The sequence below is a fragment of the Somniosus microcephalus genome, unplaced genomic scaffold, assembly GCF_052327205.1.
Source record: "Somniosus microcephalus isolate GS21.2 unplaced genomic scaffold, FLI_Smic_1.0 unresolved_chr1, whole genome shotgun sequence".
Classification (NCBI taxonomy): domain Eukaryota; kingdom Metazoa; phylum Chordata; class Chondrichthyes; order Squaliformes; family Somniosidae; genus Somniosus; species Somniosus microcephalus.
The window spans coordinates 133,905,325-133,928,006 of record NW_028225179.1 but is presented as its reverse complement, the minus strand read 5'-3'; the positions used below and the strand labels follow the sequence as shown (position 1 = coordinate 133,928,006).

At 45.6% G+C, this 22,682-nt stretch overlaps 1 protein-coding gene across 1 annotated transcript; it reads right to left on the bottom strand.

Moving 5' to 3' along the window:
- Positions 1-536: 536 nt before the first annotated feature.
- On the bottom strand, positions 537-21,285 carry LOC147095889 (zinc-binding protein A33-like). The gene is made up of 6 exons (XM_085974887.1): positions 20,734-21,285; positions 20,549-20,644; positions 20,223-20,456; positions 19,262-19,284; positions 19,047-19,162; positions 537-12,973 (listed from the first exon to the last, which is right to left on the bottom strand). The coding sequence occupies exons 1-6, from the start codon at positions 21,139-21,141 to the stop codon at positions 12,423-12,425; spliced, it is 1,428 nt and encodes a 475-aa protein (XP_085831013.1). The 5' UTR covers positions 21,142-21,285; the 3' UTR covers positions 537-12,422.
- Positions 21,286-22,682: the final 1,397 nt, after the last annotated feature.

Below are 22,682 nucleotides of genomic sequence, written 5' to 3'. Positions count from 1 at the left end.
CAATGACCACCTCCAACAAGAGAGTCTAACCACCTCCCCTTGACATTCAACTGCATTATCATCGTCAAATTCCCCACCATCAACATCCTGTGGGTCACCATTCACCAAAAACTTAACTGGACCAGGTCAGAGGCTGGGTATTCTGCTGCAAGTGACTCACCTCCTGACTCCCCAAAGCCTTTCCACCATTTATAAGGCAAAAGTCAGAAGTGTGATGGAATCCTCCCCACTTGACTGGACGGATGCAGCTCATACAAGACACAAGGAACGCAACACCATCCAGGACAAAGCAGCCCGCTTGATTGGCACTCCATCCACCACCTTAACCATTCACTCCCTCCACCACTGGCGCACCGTGGCTGCAGTGTGTACCATCTACAAGATGCACTGCAGCAACTCACCAAGGCTTCTTTGACAGCACCTGCCAAACCCTCTACTGCCTGGAAGGACAAGGTGTAAGACATTCAGATTGTTTTGAACTTCTGTCTGACAGTTTTCGAATTCAGACCTGAGGAACAGACAACTCGAGAAAAAGGTTTCAGGGTCAACTATTCTTTATTTAAAATCAACAAGAGGTTACAAGAAAGCACACAAAATATTACATGACAACCCGTACTCTATCATTTACTTATTACAAGTAAGCGCGCACGGACCATACAGTAAAACATCTCGTACTCAAGTCATTGACTTATTACAAGTAAGCACACACGAATATAACCATTTACTTTAAGCTCAAGTGATCATAAGCAATCACAGACGTACTAACACCAGTGAGAGGTCGACTCGGCGGTGACCAGACGTATGAATTTAACTGGCAACTGACCAAGCTGCCCTCGACTGCAGCAGCGAGTGGTCAATTTGCAGCCTCTTTCATACCCCAAAACTTGGCAACTGGCCCACAGCATTCATGTCCCTCACTGTGTGAATAGCCTTGTTGTCTCTCTCTCACTTTCCTATCTGTTTTGATGCTTGGTGAACCAAGGCCTGAAGAAATCCTTGTTTTTGCACCTGAGGGTTGACTCCTTGGTCTCACTGAATTTTCAAGTCTTATCATTTGGAGAAAAACAACAGCTTGCAAGCACATCATTTATTTTACAAATGTTAAGCCAGGCCCTCAAAGCCTGTCGTACATTAAATTTGGTCACTTCAGTCAAGTTTACCGTGAACGGTGTATTCTTACAAAGGGCAGCGGGTGCATTAGTTCCTGAGGCAAATCTCCACCGCAGGAAAATAAAACTGAAACTTGTATTCCTAACTTTTTCGTGAATTCCAAGAATAGAAACCGATACACACGTTGACAAGATAAATCTCAGTAACAGCGCAAAAAACAAATTGGACAATTTGGCCCAGTGGGCGGACACACCTTGCGGGGTGGCCCTGAGCCCACAGTAAAGGTTCAATCTTTCACTTGGGCGGGTTTGGATTCAGAACCTGGGCCACCGGCAAAATAGTCGGCTGTCAGAACATTTCACAATACAGTAATCCTGTGGGGTGGCACTGAGGCAACTAAAGGGTTAAATCCTTCACCTGGGCGTGTCTGGACTCAACAGCCTGGGGCACGTGCAAAATAATCGGCATTTGCCCAGTACTCGTTTCACAACTGAGTCATCCAACGAGGAGAAGGAAATGTCCCTGAATTCCTTGGATTAATCTGTGGCTTGTGTTAAACTCGCTGATATTGAGAGAGGTTCACTGAGATAGTACAGCCGCTGGGAGGGGGATATCTGTCCTGATATTAGTGCAGAAAGGGGATTTGAGATTCAGTTAGCTCTTTGACAATTTCTGTATCGAGAATGTGCAGAGGGCGGTGAGGGGGGAGTTGCACAGGGTGGTGAGGGGGGAGTTTCAGAGGGCGGTGAGTGTAATGATATCAGCAAATAGAGATGGTATTTGCCTGTTTGATTATGATGCCTTAGCAGCATGTTTGCATGTATTGATTGCTTGTGCCTGACCAGCAGAGGGCATGTGACAGAGTCAAGCAAGGCAGTTTAGTTTAGTTTCAGTTTCGTTCTAGATGGATTTTCTAGCATGATGTCTCCTGTGATGCAGTTAATTTACTGAACAGACTTTAGATAAAAACTCATTCTCTTTCATAAATGTCTCGTCATTGAACCCACAAAGAAATCAATACATGGTGTCAGAAGTGACTGAAAGAGATGAAGAGAAAAAATCTGAAGTTAAATCAGCTCTCCACAAATTAGCAAGCCAAAAAGGGAACATCGTTGCTTACCATTGGAGAATAGCTAACGAAGTGAAAAAATGGAAGGTTCACACCCACCGGCGACGCTTCAGTTGACAGGTAATGTGGCTGAAAATTGGAGGAGGTTCAAACAAAGTTTGGGGTTGTATTTATCAGCAATCGGAGCTGACGAGAAAGGTGATAAAATGAAAGCGTCACTGTTCTTACATGTCGTGGATGATGAAGCACTGGAGGTGTATAATAACTTCACATTCGCTGCTGATGGAGAGAATATGAAGCTAGATAAAATAATGGAACAGTTTGAGGCCTACTGCATACCTAAACGTAACGTGACGTTTGAGAGGCGCAGATTTTTCACATGTGTACAGAAAATGGGAGAGACTATTGATCAGTATGTGACTGAACTGAGAAACAGAAGCAAATCGTGTGAATCTGGGGGACTGACAGACTCGCTGATAAAAGACAGACTGGTGTGTGGTATTCCAGATAATGGTCTAAGGGAAAGACTGCTAAGAGAGCAAGATCTAGACCTGGGAAAAGCCATAGCACTGTGTAGGGCTACAGAGACTGTGAAGTTGCAGGCAAAGGAGCTGTTCAGTGACAATAGCTGCAACGTGGATGCAGTGAGAAAGAACGGATACAAACCGTTTAACAAAACGAGCGCCAATGTGAAAAAAGAGGCGTGGCCAGCGAACGAAAATGAAAGGGACAATCGAAAGTCATGTAGTCGAGGCGGTACACAGCATCCACCAAGAAAGTGTCCAGCATATGGTAAAACATGCAATAGTTGCAACAAGAACAACCATTATGCCCGTTGCTGTAAGAACCAAGCGCAACAAAGCAAGGTCCACACAGTAGATGAAAGCGAGATAGAGGAGTTCTATGTAGATGTTGTGTCTGAAAACAAAAAAGAAGAAAGAGACTGGATGTTGACACTAAAAGTGAATGACATACACATTCCATTTAAATTGGATACTGGAGCACAAGTTAATGTGATATCAGAGACTGATTTTAAGAAAATTAGACCCAGACCAAAGATACATGGAATAAAAGTGAAAGTGACAGGATACTCAGGTACTGATATACCAGTGAAAGGAAGGTGCATTGTCAAAGTAACACACAAGGACAGAGAGCACACGCTAGCATTAATCGTGGTGCCAAAGGATGTGCAAGCCATACTAGGTTTAAAAGCCTGTGAGAGACTGAACCTGGTAAAGAGAGTCCTCATTGTGGAAAGCGAAGGAGAGACAGTCTATGATGAACTCATGAAAGAGTACAAAGGCCTATTTAAGGGTCTAGGCTGCATTCCAGGAGAACACACGATCAGAGTAGATAAAAGTATGACACCGGTCATACATCCATGCAGAAAAGTTCCGTTTGCTCTTCAAAAGCAACTGAAGGCAGAGTTGGACAGGATGGAAAGCCTGAATGTGATTCGGAAGATAGATGAGCCAACTGAGTGGGTGAGTTCCCTCGTCATAGTGGACAAAAAGAATGGAAAGCTCAGAATTTGCCTGGATCCAAGAGATCTAAACAGAGCAATAAAGAGAGAGCACTTCAAGCTTCCTACACGTGAGGAAATCATGGTACAGTTTGCAAATGCAAAGTATTTCAGCAAGTTAGATGCATCATCAGGATTTTGGCAGATGAAATTGGACGAAGCAAGTTCAAGACTGTGCACGTTCAACACTCTATTTGGCAGATACAGATTCCTAAGGTTACCATTTGGCATTGCCTCAGCTCCTGAAGTGTATCACAAAACAATTCATGATCTATGAGCACCTGGAGGGAGTTGATACATCAATGGATGACATCATAGTATGGGGAACCACAAGAACTGAGCATGACGAGAGACTGAAAAAAGTGCTGGAAGCAACAAGGAAAACAAACCTGAAGCTGAATAGAGAGACATGCCAGCTCAGGGTGACAGAACTGACATTCGTGGGAGATATCCTTAGCAGTGAGGGCATCAGACCAGATCCCAGAAAGGTGTCCGCCATTGAGAATATGCCAAAGCCATAATGCAAAAAGGACGTGCAGAGGTTTAATGGAATGATCAACTATATGGGTAAATTCATATCCAACCTCTCAGAAAAGATGGCGCCACTGAGAAGACTAACTGAAAAGAACATAGAATGGGAATGGAATCATGAGCATGAGAAGTCATGGAGCGATCTAAAGAAACTGCTCACAGAGGAACCAGTTCTGAGGTTTTATGACCCAGCGAGACCCATCAAGATATCATCAGATGCATCACAGAGTGGGCTCGGTGCTGTTCTTCTGCAAAAATATGACTGCTGGAAACCTATTGCATATGCATTGCGCTCAATGACAGACGCGGAGACGAGATATGCTCAAATAGAAAAGGAGCTGCTCAGCATCACATACGCCTGTGAAAGATTTCACCAGTTTGTGGCAGGACAAGCAATCAGTGTAGAGACTGACCATAAGCCCTTGATTGCATTGTTCCAAAAGCCACTAAATAGCTGTCCGCTTAGAATACAAAGAATGATGATCAGGCTGCAACGCTATACACTGAATGTTGCGTACACACCGGGTAAACTGATGTATACAGCAGACACGTTGTCCAGAGCTGTTGACCCAAGTGAGCCCGCAAACACAATGGATGAAAAAGTGAACGCCTACGTGGACATGATCACAAGTGCACTGCCCATAGCAGATGCAAAAATGGAGCTCATAAAGACTGAGACAAACAAAGATGAGACAAACAAAGGTGAAACAATGAGACAACTGAGGAAAAGCATCTTGGATGGATGGCCCAACATGAAGCAAGACTGCTCACCTGACATAGCAGAGTACTGGAACTGCAGGGCGGAACTATCTGTGATCGAAGACATCATCTACAAAGGAAGTAAAATAGTTATCCCAAAGAGTCTGAGAAAAGAGATGTTAAAAAAGATCCATGGAGGACATCTGGGAATCGAAAAGTGTAAGAAAAGAGCACGAGAGGTGATGTACTGGCCACGAATCAACCAAGATGTGACAAATGAGGTGTCAAACTGCACAATATGCCTGAAATATCGAGCAAGCAATCCGGTAGAACCACTAAAGCCACACCCAGCACCAGACAGACCTTACCAGAAGGTAGGCGCTGACCTATTCGTATGTCAAGGGAAGGTCTATCTTGTAGTCACAGACTATTACTCTCTGTATCCAGAGGTTTGTAGACTGTACACCACCACTGCAGATGCTGTGATAACATGTATGAAAGCCATATTCTCCAAACATGGCGTGGCAAGCGAGGTCTTCACAGACAACGGACCCCAGTTTTACAATGCAAGTTTCCGACACTTTGCCAAAGAGTGGGACTTTGTCCACACAACGTCAAGTCCTCACTATCCACAGTCCAATGGACTAGTGGAAAAATTGGTCCAGACAGTGAAAAGACTGATGTACAAGGCAAAAGACAGTGGAACTGACTTCTACCAGAGCATGCTTGTATACCGCACAACGCCGCTCGAGTGTGGTAAGTCACCAGCCCAACTCCTTATGGGACGTCGGCTAAGGTCAAACCTACCCATCCCGGAGAACCTCCTGAAAACAAAAGAGGGGGAGAAAGTGAGGAAGTTCAAAGAACAGAAAGAAAAGCAAAAGTACTACTATGACAGAGGAACACAAAACCTACCTGAACGCCACACTGGTGACCAAGTAAGGTTCAAAGACAAAACAAACACATGGACTCAGAAGGGAACTGTCCTGAGTGAAGTTCAACCAAGATCATACACCATTCAGACAGATGAGGGTGCTGTTCTGAGAAGAAATCGCCGAGATCTTCTCATGGGACCAGCCACAGCAGGTCAAGAGGCTGATACTGTTGAACAACCTGATCACACAGCTGAGAACACATCATCTGAGGCAACAACTCAGATTCAAGGACAATCAATCAGAAAATCCTCAAGACACGTGAAGCCTCCTGAGAGACTCATTGAGCAAATTTAAGGACTACTGTTATAGAAGGAAGTAATGTTATCTTATTCTTTCTTCAAGTTCTAGTGTATTGATATATTTCATGTGAACACACAAAGCAAGGTTAAAAAACCTTGATCATGATAATGATAATGTAAGTTCATTAAGTGTTACAGTTAAAATGCAGATTAATACAAAGAAAACATCTTGTTAGTTAAAAGTAAAATACATCTGTTTTAAGAAAAGGAGATGTAATGATATCAGCAAATAGAGATGGTATTTGCCTATTTGATTATGATGCCTTAGCAGCATGTTTGCATGTATTGATTGCTTGTGCCTGACCAGCAGAGGGCATGTGACAGAGACAAGCAAGGCAGTTTAATTTAGTTTCAGTTTCGTTCTAGATGGATTTTCTAGCATGATGTCTCCTGTGATGCAGTTAATTTACTGAACAAACTTTAGATAAAAACTCATTCTCTTTCATAAATGTCTCGTCATTGAACCCACAAAGAAATCAATACAGTGAGGGGGGAAACTGACACACTGCACCACCCAGGCGCAGAGGGAGAAAGGGCAGTGTCTGACCCATTGCACCACCCAGTCTCAGAGGGAGAAAGGAAAGTGTCTGACCCACTGCACCATCCAGGTCCAGAGGGGGAAAGGACAGTGTCTGACCCACTGCACCATCCAGGTCCAGAGGGGGAAAGGACAGTGTCTGACCCACTGCACTACCCAGTCCCAGAGGGTGAAAGGACAGTGTCTGACACACTGCACCGCCCAGTCCCAGAGGGGGAAAGGACAGAGTCTGACCCACTGCACCACCCAGTCCCAGAGGGGGAAAGGACAGTGTCTGCCCTATACGACTAATTTGAATGTTTTTTTCTGATGGACATTATCTCCTCCTCTGCCTGTAGAAATCGAACTCAATTTTACCGGATTTCCACTCGGTGTTATCCAGAAGGATTATGTCTGCACGTTGGTCCTCAATGTGTGTCCATTTTTATTGGAAAACAATTTTATGTTTTCTTTCGTTAGAAGGTACATCGATATATGTCCAAGTCGGGATGCTGCGTGACTTGGAGGTGAACTTGGAGGTGGTGGCGCTCCCAGGCACCTGCTGCTCTTGTCCACCAAGGTGGTGGAGGCTGGGGGTCAGGGAGGTTCTGCAGAAGAAGACTTGGCGAGTTACTGCGACCAGTCTGTGGGGAGCGAGTGGACATTTAAGGTGGTGGTGGGAGGGAATGTTGAAGGTGGGGGAGGGAGAGGATGTTGAAGGTGGGAGAGGGAGGGGATGTTGAAGGTGGGGGAGGGAGGGGATGTTGAAGGTGGGGGAGGAAGGGGATGTTGAAGGTGGGGGAGGGAGGGGATGTTGAAGGTGGGGGAGGGAGGGGATGTTGAAGGTGGGGGAGGGAGGGGATGTTGAAGGTGGGGGAGGGAGGGGATGTTGAAGGTGGGGGAGGCAGGGGATGTTGAAGGTGGGGGAGGCAGGGGATGTTGAAGGTGGGGGAGGGAGGGGATTTTGAAGGTGGGGGAGGGAGGGGATTTTGAAGGTGGGGGAGGGAGAGGATGTTGACGGTGGGGGAGGGAGGGGATGTTGAAGGCGGGGGAGGGAGGGGATTTTGAAGGTGGGGGAGGGAGGGGATTTTGAACGTGGTGAACTGGCTGCTGATCAAGCGGACTGCTTTGTCTCCTATGGTGTTCAGATAGCTATCTATATTTCTGTAAATGCTATCATGTATATATGCATATAATATATAATTTTCCTATATCCATAGGAGACCAGATTAACTCTTTTCCAGTGATAGGAGTGCAAGATTTAAAATTCCTGTTCAAATAAATTCACTTTTGAAATGCACCCATTGAGGCACTTGAGAACGCATTGTTGTTACCAGAAATGCTGTTTGCTCCAGTTACAGAGGATATGACTGCGAATAACCCGATTTTAATTTACAGAAAATAACTTTAAAAATATGCAGCTAATGTGTGATTTATATTGGGGTACAGTAGTCAGTTTATTCGTAAATTGAGAAAAAATATACGGTGGACATTTTTTCAGATGTGCCTATTGGTGTCCTTGCACCCAAAACAAGCAGATTAATTTTTGGAGCCTCCTCGAAGGCCTGCAAACGAGCACAATTAGTGGAAACTCCCACTGGTGATTAATTCATCCTGGGGGCCTGGCCATTCTTGTGGGTGGGGCTGCTTCCAGCGCAATGTTTTTTAAACCAGTGCAAAAGATCGCGGAAGACTGATTTGTGCTGAATGTAATTTGTGCTTAAAATTCCGTGATCTTTTGCACGGGTTACACCGATTCGGACGAATTGTGCTGAAAAGACCAGCGCAACCAATGAGTAACTGCAGGCCACAAAATGAACAAAGGTCGTAGGAAATCTAAAGCAGCGAGAGCCCTAAGGCAAAAGGGAGAAAATGGCAGAGATAGGAAACATAAAACATCCGGAGAGAAAGTTTGAATTAAACTAAAACACAAGTTTCTGGTAAAGTACAGCGGACCAGTAAAGAGACAGAACAGGTGAAGAGGGAGGGCACAGCCTACCTCCGCCAGTACTGTGGTCTAACCAAGGATTCCCCCAACCCAAACCCCAACCTGTCTCCCTCTTCCCTGGACACCGACAGAACCCGCTCCCCGTCCCTCCCTGAATATATCTGGAGATATCTGGTGCCTGATTGATATATTCAGCTCTCTAACGTGCATTTTACATACTTAACCCGTGGATGCCAAATACCAGTTTTGCTCTATTTATTTCCCCACCCAAGAATAAGGACAAATTATTGGGAGATAGTAAATGGAAGTGCAGTTAAATGAAAAGTGTTCCGTACAGTGATGAGTTGCATTGGTTCACACCTTAACTACAACATACTCCCAAGTGTACAGAGTCTGAGTGAGTATACAGAGAAAAACATAAAAGTTACAACATGGACACAGACCAGTTGACAGAACCAGTCCATATCAGCATTTACCCTCCACCAAAACCAGTAATTCTATTCACATTAACCGTCCTGTTCCCATATCCCTTCAACCCCTTTTTATTCTTCTCTTCAGTCTAAGCTTGAATGTTGAGATAGTTTCTGCCTCAGCCACTAACCCTGCAAGTGAATTCCACAGCCTCATGACTCTGTGTGTAAAGAGGTTTCTCCTGCTCCCTGTTCTAAATCTATTACATTAATCTTTGATCTATCGCCCCTTGTTCTTGAGCCCTCAACCACTGCAAACAGTCTGCTTCTACCGACATTGTCCCAGCCTTTCATCATTTTAAGCATTTCTATCCTGGGACTGTGAAATAGTGGCAATAACAGAGACCTGGGTGAAAGAAGGGAAGGAGTGGGAACTTAATATTACTGGCTATTGAGTGTCTATGATAGGCCACAAAGTAGTGGAAAGGAGATAGAGGAGCATATTTTCAGGCAAATTACAGATGGATGCAAGAAATCTAGAGTAATGATTCAATTTCCCAAATATAGACTGGGATAGTAACAGTGTAAAGGGCAAAGAGGGGGAGGATTTCCTGAAATGTGTACAAGAGATCTTTCTTGGTCAATGCATTTCTGGCCGAACGAGGAAGGAAGCAGTGCTGGATCTAGTTCTGGGGAATGAAGTGGGGCAAGTGAAGCATGCTTCAGTGGGGTGGGGAGGGGGGGTGGTGGGTGGGGGTGGCATTTGGGGAATATTGATCATAATATGAACAAGTTGAGAATAGTTATGGAAAAGAACAAGAAACAATCAAGCCTAAAAATACTTAACTGGAGGAGGGCCAAATTTAGTGAGTTTAAAAGGGATCTGGCCCAGGTGGATTGGAATCAAACATTGGTAGGCAAAACAGTAATTGACCAATGGGAGGCCTTCAAAGAGGAGATGGTTCAGGTACAGAGTAGGCACATTGCCACAAGGGGGAAAGGAAGGGCATCCAAAGCTAGAGCTTAAAATGAAATAGAAAAAGAAGGCTTATGGCAATTGTAAGGTTCTTATATATTAATGACCTAGACGTGGGTATACAGGGTATAATTTCAATGTTTCCAGATGGCACAAAACTTGGAAATGTGGAAAACAATGAGAAGGATAGAAACAGACTTCAGGAGGACATAGACAGACTGGTGAACAAGGACAGGTGAAGATTAACTCAGAGAAGAGTGAAGTGATAGATTTTGGTGGGAAGAATAAGGAGAGGCAATACAAACTAAATGCTACAATTATAAAGGGGCTGCAGCAACACAAAGACCTGGGGTGGGGGGGGGGTGTAAATAAATCATTGAAGGTGGCAGGACAAGTTGCGAAGGCTGTTGTAAAAGCATACGGGATCCTTGGTTTTATTAATACAGGCATAGATTACAGAAGCAAGGAGGTTCTGCTAAACCTTTACAAAACACTGGTTAGGCATCAGCTGGAGCACTGTGTTCAATTCTGGGCACCACACTTTAGGAAGGATGTCAAGACCTTACAGAGGGTGCAGAAGAGATTTACTAGAATGGTACCAGGGATGAAGGACTTCAGTTATGTGGAGAGACTGGAGAAGCTGTTGTTGTTCTCCTTAGAGCAGAGAAGGTTAAGAGGAGATTTGATAGAGGTGTTCAAAATCATGAACGGTTTTCATAGAGTAAATAAGGAGAAACTGTTTCCAGTGGCAGAAGCGTCGGTAACCAGAGGACACAGATTTAAGGTGATTGGCTAAAGAACCAGACGTGACATGAGGGGGAAAATATTACGCATCAAGTTATCGTATTCTGGAAAGCACTGTCTGAAAGGGTGGAGGAATCAGATTCAACAGTAACTTTTAAAAGGGAATTGTATAAATACATTAATGGAAATACATTAAAGGGCGATGGGGAAAGAGCGGGGCAGTGGGACTAATTGGATAACTCTACCAAAGAGCCGGCACAGGCACGATGGGTCGACTGACCTCCTCTGTCTATGATTCTGTGTGTCCCACTGTTTGAGGAACGGAAACACTGATTCCTTACACCAAAGCCCAAGTTGGTCTGCCTACTTACCCTCCATCTCCTCACTAGCACGTGGCACGGGTAGTATTTCAGGAAATACCACACTTGAAATTCCTCCATTAACTTTCTTCTACCTGACCATGATTTCTGGCCCCCTTCATAACAGAGGCCCACCCTCCTCCTCTAGGTACTGGGGTCTCCTCTACTACTCTGACCCCCAGTATGGTCTTCTCTAATGCCTCACTTAAAACTCTCCTGTATCTCGGGCTGGGAGACAAAATCTCACATTTCCACAATGTACAAAGTAATCCTTTCCTGTGCAACTTCAAAGTTTTAATATTGAGTTAAAAATAACATTTTGTCCCTCAGTTAATGTACTTAGCAGATCCTACCACCTCTACACCGAATTCCCACTCCCACCAAATTCCCATTGTCCAAGTCCTCACTCTGTCCCCAGCTCACTCCATTACCAGCTCACTCTGCTGTGCTCTCAGCTCCTTATTACTCTACATTGTAAGTTCATGTTCCTTGCTCTCTAAGGCCATAAGTCTCACTGTAAGGTTACTGATTAACACACAGTTTTCACATCTCTTCCTCCCTCTATTGTATCTGGGCTCCCTCATTTGTGACCATCCCACAACAAACACATCTCATGGTGTGTATCTTCATCAACCTTCTCTCGGCAGTTTCCCTTTCTTATATTTCTCCCATTGCCCCCTTTCCTACATTACAACAGTGACTGCACTTCAGAACTGCTTCAATGGCTGTAAAGCATTTTAGGACATCCTGAGGGCATGAAAGGCGCTATATAAATGCAAGTCTTTCCTTTTTTTGTATAACTGGTTTTAAAACCTTTTGTTCCTTTTTGATTTTACTTCTTATCTAGTGTCCCCTTTTACTTTTTCCTTCCCTTGGGTATTATTTAATTTGCCGTGTCTCGGATGGTCCTCTTTGTCATGTGCTTCCCACTGGTGTTCTATCTCACCCTAGTTCCTCTCTCCTGCCCCTCTTTACCTTTTCTTCCCATCTTGAGTCTGTGGTTCCCTTGGTGTATTTCTGCCCATGTTTAAATTCACTCTGTCTCTAGGCCCCGATGATTCTCGATGTTCTTTTGTTTTTTAATTAAATTTTACAGGAGTCTCTGGAGCAGTTGCCACGAGTTTGTTCCACTGCACCGATTAAACAAACAAATATCACCAACAAGACATTGTCACTCGGTTGTGCCCGCCCTGACCTCAGGTGACACTGGGACCATCCGCACCACCTGCGACTGAGACCGACGCCCATCAGTTTGCAGCTGGCAGGAGGCAGGAAGGCGGTGTGAAATTATGGGATGGAGCTGTTAGTGACCTTTCACCCCGCAGATTGTTAGCGGGGCGGAGTTTTTCCCGCCCTCACTCAGTCCCGGACAGAAGAAGGGAAAGAGTCTCTCAGTGAAAGTGTGGGTGAAGGTGTGGAGATGGGACATGTTGTCTGTATTGTAAAATGACACCTGTCCGCCCTCATAGTCCAGGAACACCCCGATCTTCCGGGGATCTCCACTCGGGGTGAGGCAGGTCTCAGAGTGGGAGGTGACTGCAAAAGAGCCACTTCCGGGTTCCAGCCCCACAATCCAGTATCCGGCCTCAGGTGTCAGTGTGATTCCCCCTTTCCTCTCGACAGACTCTCGGGCCACTCCCACACGCCACTGTGTCTTGTTCCCCACCTCCACCTCCCAGAGGTGTCTCCCTGATGTGAATCCCTCCGATCCCAGGACATAGAGCCAGGAATCAAACCTCTCCGGGGTGTCAGGGAGCTCCTGCTGTTTGTCTCCGTCTCTCACACTGGTCCGGTCCTCAGACACGATGAGCCAGGGATTCGCTGTGTTCGGATCCAGAGTCAGAGAGGCTGGAGCTGGGGGAAAGTTACAATAACACAGTGAGCGGTTTAGTTTGTTGCTGTGATTTATTCAAACACTTTCCCTTTTTAAAGTGGCCATTCGGGGGATTCCCGGGAACTGCGGTGTTTTTAAAGGGCTCCCGGTTCTGTTATTGAAATCTGCTCTGACCCGGGGGTTTACGCTCCTGGGGTCGCTCTGACCTCTGCTGCCCACTGCGATCTGACCAGGAACTCTGCGGCCCCCCGGTCCCCTGCTGTTCTCAGCGGCTGCAGAGTGACCCAGGGACCTTCAGAAACACACAAGGAATCGGCGCCAGAGGCTACGGCGGGGCTTCTAAACGGAAGAGGGGGAAAGGTACAGACACCGGAAGGAAAGAGAGAAGGGAAGGGGAAAGGGGAAAAGAAGCAAAAGAATGGGAACTGCTGCAGAGGGGAAGTGAGAACCCAGAGGAGGAGGGTAACTAACTTTATAAAAAACCGACATCATGATATCCATAAATCTCAATAGACTCCAACACACAATCAGACAAAACTAAACTGATCGACATAACAGGACAGGTGGAAGCGGCATTCCTACAGGAGACCCTCCTCATCGCCCTCAGAACACACCAGGTTTATGAGTGAGTGGGTGGGACAAATGCTGGCCACCTTCTCCTCAGCCAAGAGCAGAGGACAGTCACACTAATCACCAGCAACCTCCCCATTACTCTGGAGACACACATTCCTGGAGAAGCAGGCCGCTCCATCCGAATGAAATTTAATTAACAGGACAATCCAAAGTGATGCTTCAGTTCTGAGTGCGAGTAGCAGAGAGTGCCATTGAGAGTTTGGGTGAGTGAGAGAGTTAGGGTGAGTGGGGTGTTAGGTGCTGTTTCTGTTTTCTTTCTGCCTTGTTTTTCCTGCCAGCCTCAGGATTAGCAGACAACGCAGAGGCGGAGCAGCGAGGCGAGGCCAGTCGAGGCGGCTGGGAGCAGCAGCGGGTGTCGAGTCGAGCCGCAGCGGCGAGGCAGCCTAAACAGGCTCCACAGGCAACATTCCAAGGGGAGGTCAGAATTCAAAAGTGACATCACAGCCAAGCTGGTAGGTGAGAACTTTTCCTTCCCTTTTAAGCCTTTATAAGTTGGTAAGTTCAATTAAATAGAGGTGTGATATTCATCATCTAGAATCGGGGCAGAGGGTATTTAAAAATAATAATAATAAATTTAATTAATTACACAGAATGGGAGAGCAGGTGATGTGTTACTGCTGCAATATGTTGGAGCTGGTGGACACCATTGATGTTCACAGTGATCACATGTGCAGTAAGTGCTGGTTGCTCGAGGAACTCCGGCTCCGTATTGATGAGCTGGAGTCCGAGCTTCAGACACTGCGACACATCAGGGAGGGGGAGAGTTACCTGGACTCTGTGTTCCAGGAAGTAGTCACACCAATTAGATTAACTAATTCAGATGTAGTCCATGGTCAGGGACAGGAGGGTGTGACTATGAGTGAGGTAGGTACGGGGATCCAGGAGGTAGTGTTGGAGGAGCCGCAGCCCTTGCTCTTGTCCAACAGTTTCGAGGCTCTTACTCCCTGTGAGGATGGGAACGGGGACTGCGGGGAGGATGAGCAACCCGGCCACAGCACCATGGAGCGGGGGGCCATTCAAGTGGGGGGAGTTAAAAGAAATGTTGTAGTGGTAGGGGATAGTATCGTTAGGGGGATAGATAGGGTTCTTTGCAGCGAGAGCGAGAGTCCCGAAGGTTGTGTTGCCTGCCCGGTGCCAGGGTTAAGGACATCTCCTCTGGGCTGGAGAGAAACTTGGAGTGGGAGGGGGAGGATCCAGTTGTCGTGGTCCATGTTGGTACCAACGACATAGATAGGACAAGGAAAGAGGTTCTGCTGAGGGAGTATGAGCAGCTAGGGGCCAAATTAAAAAGCAGAACCACAAGGGTAATAATCTCTGGATTACTACCTGAGCCACGAGCAAATTTGGCTAGGGTAAATAAAATCAGAGAGTTAAATGCGTGGCTCAAAGACTGGTGTGGGAGAAATGGGTTTTGCTTCTTGGGACACTGGCACCAGTACTGGGACAGACTTCACTTGGCCAGTGCTGGGACTAGAATCCTGGTGAATCGAATAACTAGGGCTGTAGAGAGGGCTTTAAACTAATTAGTGGGGGGGAGGTTTCAAGAGAGCGAAAAATAAAAATGTCAGCGGAGAAGGCAATAGAGCAAGGTAGCAGTGGGGGAATTAAAAACCAGAGCGTGTCAGGAAGGGACAGAATATATAAAGACAAAGGTAAAGTAGTAAAGGGGGTAAAAGCAGGAATAAATTGTAACAAAACATGTTTAAAAGTTCTTTATCTGAATGCACGCAGCATTCGTAACAAAATAGACGAGTTGACGGTACAAATAACTACACATGGATATGATCTGGTGGCCATTACGGAGACATTGCTGCAGGGTGACCATGACTGGGAACTAAACATCCAGGGGTATTTGACTATTAGGATGGACAGACAGGAAGGAAAGGGAGGTGGGGTGGCAGTGTTAATAAAGGATGGAATCACTGCAATAGTGAGAAATGATATTGGGTCAAAGGATCAGGACAGTGAAACGGTTTGGGTGGAGATAAGGAATAATAAGGGGAAAAAGTCACTAGTGGGCGTAGTCTATAGGCCTCCTAACAGTTGCAAATCTATTGGTCAGAGTATAAATAAGGAAATAGTTGGGGCTTGTAATAAGGGAACAGCTATAATCATGGCAGATTTTAACTTTCATATTGACTGGACAAATCAAATTGGGCAGGGCAGCCTTGAGGAAGAGTTCATAGAGTGCATTAGGGACGGGTTCCTTGAGCAGTATGTTACTGAACCAACCAGGGGGCAGGCAATCTTAGATCTGGTCCTGTGTAATGAGACAGGATTAATAAAAAATGTCCTAGTAAAGGATCCCCTTGGAATGAGTGACCATAACATGGTTGAATTCCAAATTCAGTTGGAGGGTGAGAGATTTGGATCTCAAACCAGCGTACTAAGCTTAAATAAAGGAGACTATGAAGGTATGAGAGCAGAGTTGACTAAAGTGGACTGGGAAAATTAGATTAAGGTGCAAGACGGTACATGAGCAGTGGTGTACATTCAAGGAGATATTTCACAACTTTCAAGAAAAATATATTCCACTGAGGAAAAAGGGACGTAAAAGAAAAGACAGCCATCCGTGGCTAAGTAAAGTAATAAAGGATAGTATCCGACTGAAAACAAGGGCATATAAAGTAGCCAAATCTAGTGGGAGGCTAGAAGATTGGGAAGCATTTAAAAGCCAGCAAAGAATAACTAAAAGATTAATTAAGAAAGGGAAGATAGATTATGAAAGTAAACTAGCAAAAAATATAAAAACAGATAGCAAAAGTTTCTACAGTTATATAAAAAGAAAAAGGGTGGCTAAAGTGAATGTTGGTCCCTTAGAGGACGAGACTGGGAAATTAGTGGTTGGGAACATGGAGTTGGCAGAAACGCTGAACAAATATTTTGTATCAATCTTTACAGTAGAGGACACTAAAAATATCCCAACATTGGACAAACAGGGGGCTATAGGGGGGGGAGGATGCTAAACACGATTAAAATCACTAAGGAGATGGCACTCGGTAAGATAATGGGCATAAGGCGGATAAATCCCCTGGACCTGATGGCTTACATCGTAGGGTCTTGAGAGAAGTAGCGGTAGGGATTGTGGATGCATTGGTGGTAATTTTCCAAAACTCCCTGGATTCAGGAAAGGTCCCAGCAGATTGGAAAACTGCTAATGTAACGCCCTTATTTAAAAAGGGAGGTAGACAAAAGGCTGGAAACTATAGACCAGTTAGCCTAACATCTGTGGTTGGTAAAATGTTGGAGTCCATTATTAAGGAGACAGTAACAGGACATTTGGATAAGCATAATTTAATCGGACAGAGTCAGCATGGTTTTATGAAGGGGAAGTCATGTTTGATAAATTTGCTTGAATTCGTTGAGGATGTAACAAACAGGGTGGATAAAGGGGAACCAGTGGATGTGGTGTATTTGGACTTCCAAAAGGCATTTGACAAGGTGCCACACAAAAGATTACTGCACAAGATAAAAAATCACAGGATTGGGGATAATATACTGGCATGGGTGGAAGATTGGCTATCTAACAGAAAACAGAGAGTTGGGATAAATGGTTCATTCTCGGGTTGGCAATCAGTAACTAGTGGTGTTCCGCAGGGGTCAGTGCTGGGACCCCAACTCTTTACAATCTATATTAACGATTTGGAGGAGGGGACCAAGTACAACGTATCCAAGTTTGCCGACGATACAAAGATGGGAGGGAAAGCAGTGAGTGAGGAGGACATAAAAAACCTGCAAAAGGACATAGACAGGCTAAGTGAGTTGGCAGAAATTTGGCAGATGGAATATAATGCTGGAAAAGTGTGAGGTTATGCACTTTGGCAGAAAAAATCAAAGAGCAAGTTATTATCTAAATGGAGAGAAACTGCAAAGTGCTACAGTACAAAGGGATCTGGGGGTCCTGGTGCATGAAACACAGAAGGTTAGTATGCAGGTACAACAGGTGATCAGGAAGGCCAATGGAATCTTGGCTTCTATTGCAAAGGGGATGGAGTATAAAAGCAGAGAAGTCTTGCTTCAGTTATACAGGGTACTGGTGAGGCCACACCTGGAATATTGCGTACAGTTTTGGTTTCCATATTTAAGAAAAGATATACTTGCTCTCGAGGCAGTTCAGAGAAGGTTCACTCGGTTGATTCCAGAGATGAGGGGGTTGACTTATGAGGAAAGGTTGAGTAGGTTGGGCCTCTACTCATTGGAATTCAGAAGAATGAGAGGCGATCTTATTGAAACATATAAGATTGTGAGGGGGCTTGATCGGGTGGATGCGGGGAGGATGTTTCCACTGATGGGTGAGACTAGAACTAGGGGGCATAATCTTAGAATAAGAGGCTGCCGTTTCAAGACTGAGATGAGGAGAAACTTCTTCACTCAGAGAGTAATAAATCTATGGAATTTGCTACCTCAGAGAGCTGTGGAAGCTGTGACATTAAATAAATTTAAAACGGAGATAGACAGTTTCCTAGCTGATAAGGGAATTAGGGGTTACGGGGAGCAGGCAGGGAAGTGGACGTGAGTCTAGGTTCGGATCAGCCATGATCCTATTGAATGGCGGAGCAGGCCCGAGGGGCCGTATGGCCTGCTCCTGCTCCTACTTCTTATGTTCAGTGTCCTGAATGAGGAGTCCTCTAATCAGCAATCCTCACACTCGCCCCACCTATGGACAGCACAGGAACCAGGAGTGGAGACCCAGACTGTGCTCTTCACTCCAAACAGGACAAGCTCCCAGCGGACACAGGACACGTGGACAAGCAGCCGGAAAAATCCGAGATCACAGTAGTGTCCTGGGCCTAGAGGATGAATGGCAGGCCCACACCCCAAAGAGAAGGAATTCACCTTCTACTTGAACCGACACAAGACACACTCCAGGATCGGCTACTCCTCCCTGAATCATCCCGTCTATCCCGCCTAACCTGTTGTGATAGGAGGTAAACAGGACTTGCACCAATTAAACTCCACAGTCCTCGGAGCCTCACACCTTCCCTCCTACATGACACAGAGTTCCTGCCTACCTCTAGGCGAAGCTCATTTCCTCACATATACCCTAAGGTGGAAAATGCTTGACTGATCTATTGCACACGGTCACTCTGGGTCCTAATCTCAGACACTGAGCTCCAATCTGGCAAAACCACACCAACTGACGCCCACCCTACCAAGTTTTACAAGGCCACAATCCCGGAGCTTTCTCCCCTCCGACTGAACCTCCTGCACCCTGTACTGGAGACACTGAACCAGATACTCTGAAAATCATCACAATCATCTCAATACATAAGAAAAGTAAGGTAATCCCCACATGGTCACCATACACACACCTTAATGCTGACTGTAAAATATTGGCCAAGGTCCTGTCCCCCAGAATAGACATAAGCATCAGTGATCATTTAATCTGGGGTCTGGGACCTGGTTTAGGCTCCTCTCATCTGGATTGATAAATCAGGAAAAGGAATATAAGAGTTTTACCAGGGTTAATGGCGTCTATCATTTCTCTCCACGCTGTGTACTGTAAAGGGCCACTGAACTTTCCGATCGACAGCTTGCCATCTGCTAATGATGGTTTATAATAGTCCTCGCCAGTCCTGTAAATATTAAACAGTTGATGTTATAAATTGATCATAAACCCTTTGCTGAGTTATTTTACTAAATGGTGCAGCGTTTCAGTAAACAGTGTGTCCTACCTCCTCTCCTGACACGTTTCCTCCTGAAACCAATAAAACACAAATCTGAGTTGACGGAGACTGACCGTCTATATCCGGACAGCAGAAATTACACCCACATTGTGACAAGATGCTGATAATTCTGAATTCTCACTGCCGGGACCGCACAGATAGAAAGAGGATATATTTGAAAACCAGGTAGCAGACATTTCACCAAAAATATATTAAAAGCATCTGATAGAAAGAGGATGCAGTTGGAAAATCTGATTTGTGTGGTCAGGTTCTGGAACTGAACACCAGTCTCACTCAGAGACACAGTGACTCTCACACCCAACGCACCAGACAAACCCACACACTCACACAATGTAACTGGAACTGAACACCAGTCTCACTCAGAGACACAGTGACTCTCACACCCACCGCACCAGACACACCCACACACTCACACAATGTAACTGAACCTGAACACCAGACTCACTCAGAGACACAGTGATTCTCACACCCACCGCACCCGACACACCCACACACTCACACAGTGTAACTGGAACTGAACACCAGTCTCACTCAGAGACACAGTGACTCTCACACCCACCGCACCAGACACACCCACACACTCACACAATGTAACTGGAACTGAACACCAGTCTCACTCAGAGACACGGTGACTCTCACACCCACCGCACCAGACACACCCACACACTCACACAATGTAACTGGAACTGGATTGTAATGTGAGCTCCAGGAGAATATTAACCTCTTGGGGACACAGAAATAATTACAACCTAAGTATTAAGATCACGGCAACACGATCCCGGATCCTGCAGACAGTGTGGGAGCCGGTTAGTTCACTCACAACAGCAGATCCGCCCCGGAATAGACAAAACACTCGGTTTAAATCAGTTTCGAATTCTTCAGCAAAAGCTGCATTTATTTCAACATTGTCATCGCTTATTCTGCAACTAACCCGCAATATAATCCTCACCTTCAGAAATGTCAGCGCATCTTGTTGGTCCATTTGTTTCTGCAACTTTGAAAGCTTGTCCTGAATAGAATTTAAATTCTCTTGAATTTCTCGAAGGTTTTTCTCCATTGTTTCCACAATCCTCTGCTCTTCTCCCCTGAGATCTCCCATTAACCGCTGCTCTTTCTCAGTCAGAATCTGGTGCATTTTAGCGAACTCGGATGTGATGCGGGTTTGCAGACTGCTCGACTGCTCCTACCAAATGAAATGTGAAAAGTAATCATGTACCGCGATAGAGGGAACAAAACTAACCGAGATCCCAGAAAATCAGCACCGGGAGACCTCACCCTAACTTCGGAAATCCGCCGTTTCTGGTTCAGTTCCGTTTCCAGAACCGCCGATTTCTTCTCTGTGAGAGATTCTAAAGAGGATTTCAGCTGATCCTGGGATTGGAAAGAAAATCACAGAATCAAAGGGCTGGACTGTGGAAATGTGATAAATTAACCAGGTGATAAAATCTGTTCCATTTTACCTTGTAGATTTCAGCAGCTTCTTTAATCGACATGAAGTTGTGGGATTTATGTTCTCGCGCAACGATACAAGTGTAACAGATCAGTTTCTTGTCAGTTTCACAAAACAGCTTCAGTTCTTCCTGATGTTCCTCACAGTGAAGTTTATTTTCCTTCTCTTTCGGATCCAGGTTTAAATTTCGAGCTTTCTCCGCCAGACTGGCTAAGGCCCGACTGGTCCTGAGGTTTCTTTCCGGAAATTCCTCTCTACATTCCGGGCAGGAGTTTCTCTCCTTTTCCCAACACCGTGTGATACAGGAGCGGCAGAAGTTGTGCCCACACTCCAGTGAAACCGGATCGGTGAAGAATTCAAGACAAATGGGACAATTTACCTCCTCGGTCCAACTCTGGGGCTGCTGCCTGGAAGCCATGTTCACGCTCAGCACTTCCTGATTCAACCCGCTTTCAGTTTCGATGTTACCGAGCTCCCGAACACCTTCGGCTCAGCGATTTCCCGAGCAAGTTCACTGCAATACTCGGAGAATTAAATTCCTCCTTTAAACCCCAGCCGGATCCCGTCAATAGGTGTCGCTGTTGTACAATATTTCATGAAAAAGATTTTGTTGAAACAAACCGACTGACTCCGTGCATCAGTTTAATGTTGTCTGGAGCCAGGAAACACGCTCTAAAGGTGTAGAAATAATTGCTCTGATCCCAAATGTTTTGCAGATGACGTGAAGATTTCAGGAACTGCGATAATTATCCTGGGTTGTTAAAATATTTAATTGCATCATCCTTGAAACATTGTTATAGAGTCACAGAAATTTACAGCAGAGAAGGAGGCCATTCGGCCCATCTTGTATCTTCCGGCCAACAAAGAGCTATCCACCCTAATCCCACTTTCCAGCACTTGGTCCGGAGCCTTGTAGTTTACAGCACTTCAAGTACATATCCAAGTACTTTTTCATGTGACGAGGGTCTCTGCCTCTACCACCCTTTCAGGCAGTGAGTTCCAGACCCCCACCGCCCTCTGGGTGAAAACATTTCTCCTCAAATCTCCTCTAAACCTCCGACCTTACTTTAAATCTATGCCCCCTGGTTATTGACCCTTCTACAAATGGAAACAATTCCTTCCATTTCACTCTATATAGGCCCCTCATAATTTTATACACTTCAATTGGGTCCCCCCTCAGCCTCCTCCGTTACAAAGAAAACAACCTCAGCCTATCCGAATTTTCCTCACAGCTAAAATTCCCCAGCCCAGGCCATATCCTCGTCAATCTCCTCTGTATCCTCTCTAGTGCAATCACATCCTTCCTGTAATGCGGTGACCAGAACTGCATGCAGTATTCTAGCTGCGGCCCAACTAGTGTTTTATACAGTTCAAGCATAACCTCCCTGCTCTTATATTCTATCCCGTATTCCTTCTTAACCACCTTATCTACCTGTCCTGTTACTGTCAGGGATCTGTGGACATGAGGTGGTGAATGTGACCCGCTGACATGTGTAAGTCTATGCTTTTTATTAGAGTTTATTGATTTAATATAAGGTTTTCTTTTGGGGGTGCCGTTATGTTGCTCCACATGTTGGCCTGGATTTGAAGTTTGGAGCCGCCTCTGGTCATATTTCAGGCCCGGGCAATTTGAAAGTGAGAGGTGGGCGGACTGGGCGGAGTCTCGCTGAATTCCCGGGGAGGAGGGCGCATCGGGTGTGGGGAAGAAGGCAGCCTCCTAACTGTGGAAACACATTCTTGTGCTCAATTCTCACTGCAGCTGGCGGTGCCCGGGCACGGCCGCGCTACAGGAGCGCTTGTACAGGCCTCCAACTATCCAATCCCTAAAGCCCCTCTCTGTATACTGTAGTACCGGCAGTGACCACACCTGTATATAAGCCTTGCGCATGCCTCTGTACCCCCAGTCTTGAGACTACCCTCCTCCAGTAAATACCTGTTATTGTTAAGTTACAGCATCCG

Coding starts and splice junctions, on each gene's coding strand:
- LOC147095889 (XM_085974887.1), bottom strand. CDS start 21,141: ATGGCTTCCAGGCAGCAGCCCCAGAGTTGGACCGAGGAGGTAAATTGT. Junction 20,645..20,733: donor AAGCTGCTGAAATCTACAAG/GTAAAATGGAAC, acceptor TTCCAATCCCAG/GATCAGCTGAAATCCTCTTT. Junction 20,457..20,548: donor GGCGGATTTCCGAAGTTAGG/GTGAGGTCTCCC, acceptor TTCATTTGGTAG/GAGCAGTCGAGCAGTCTGCA.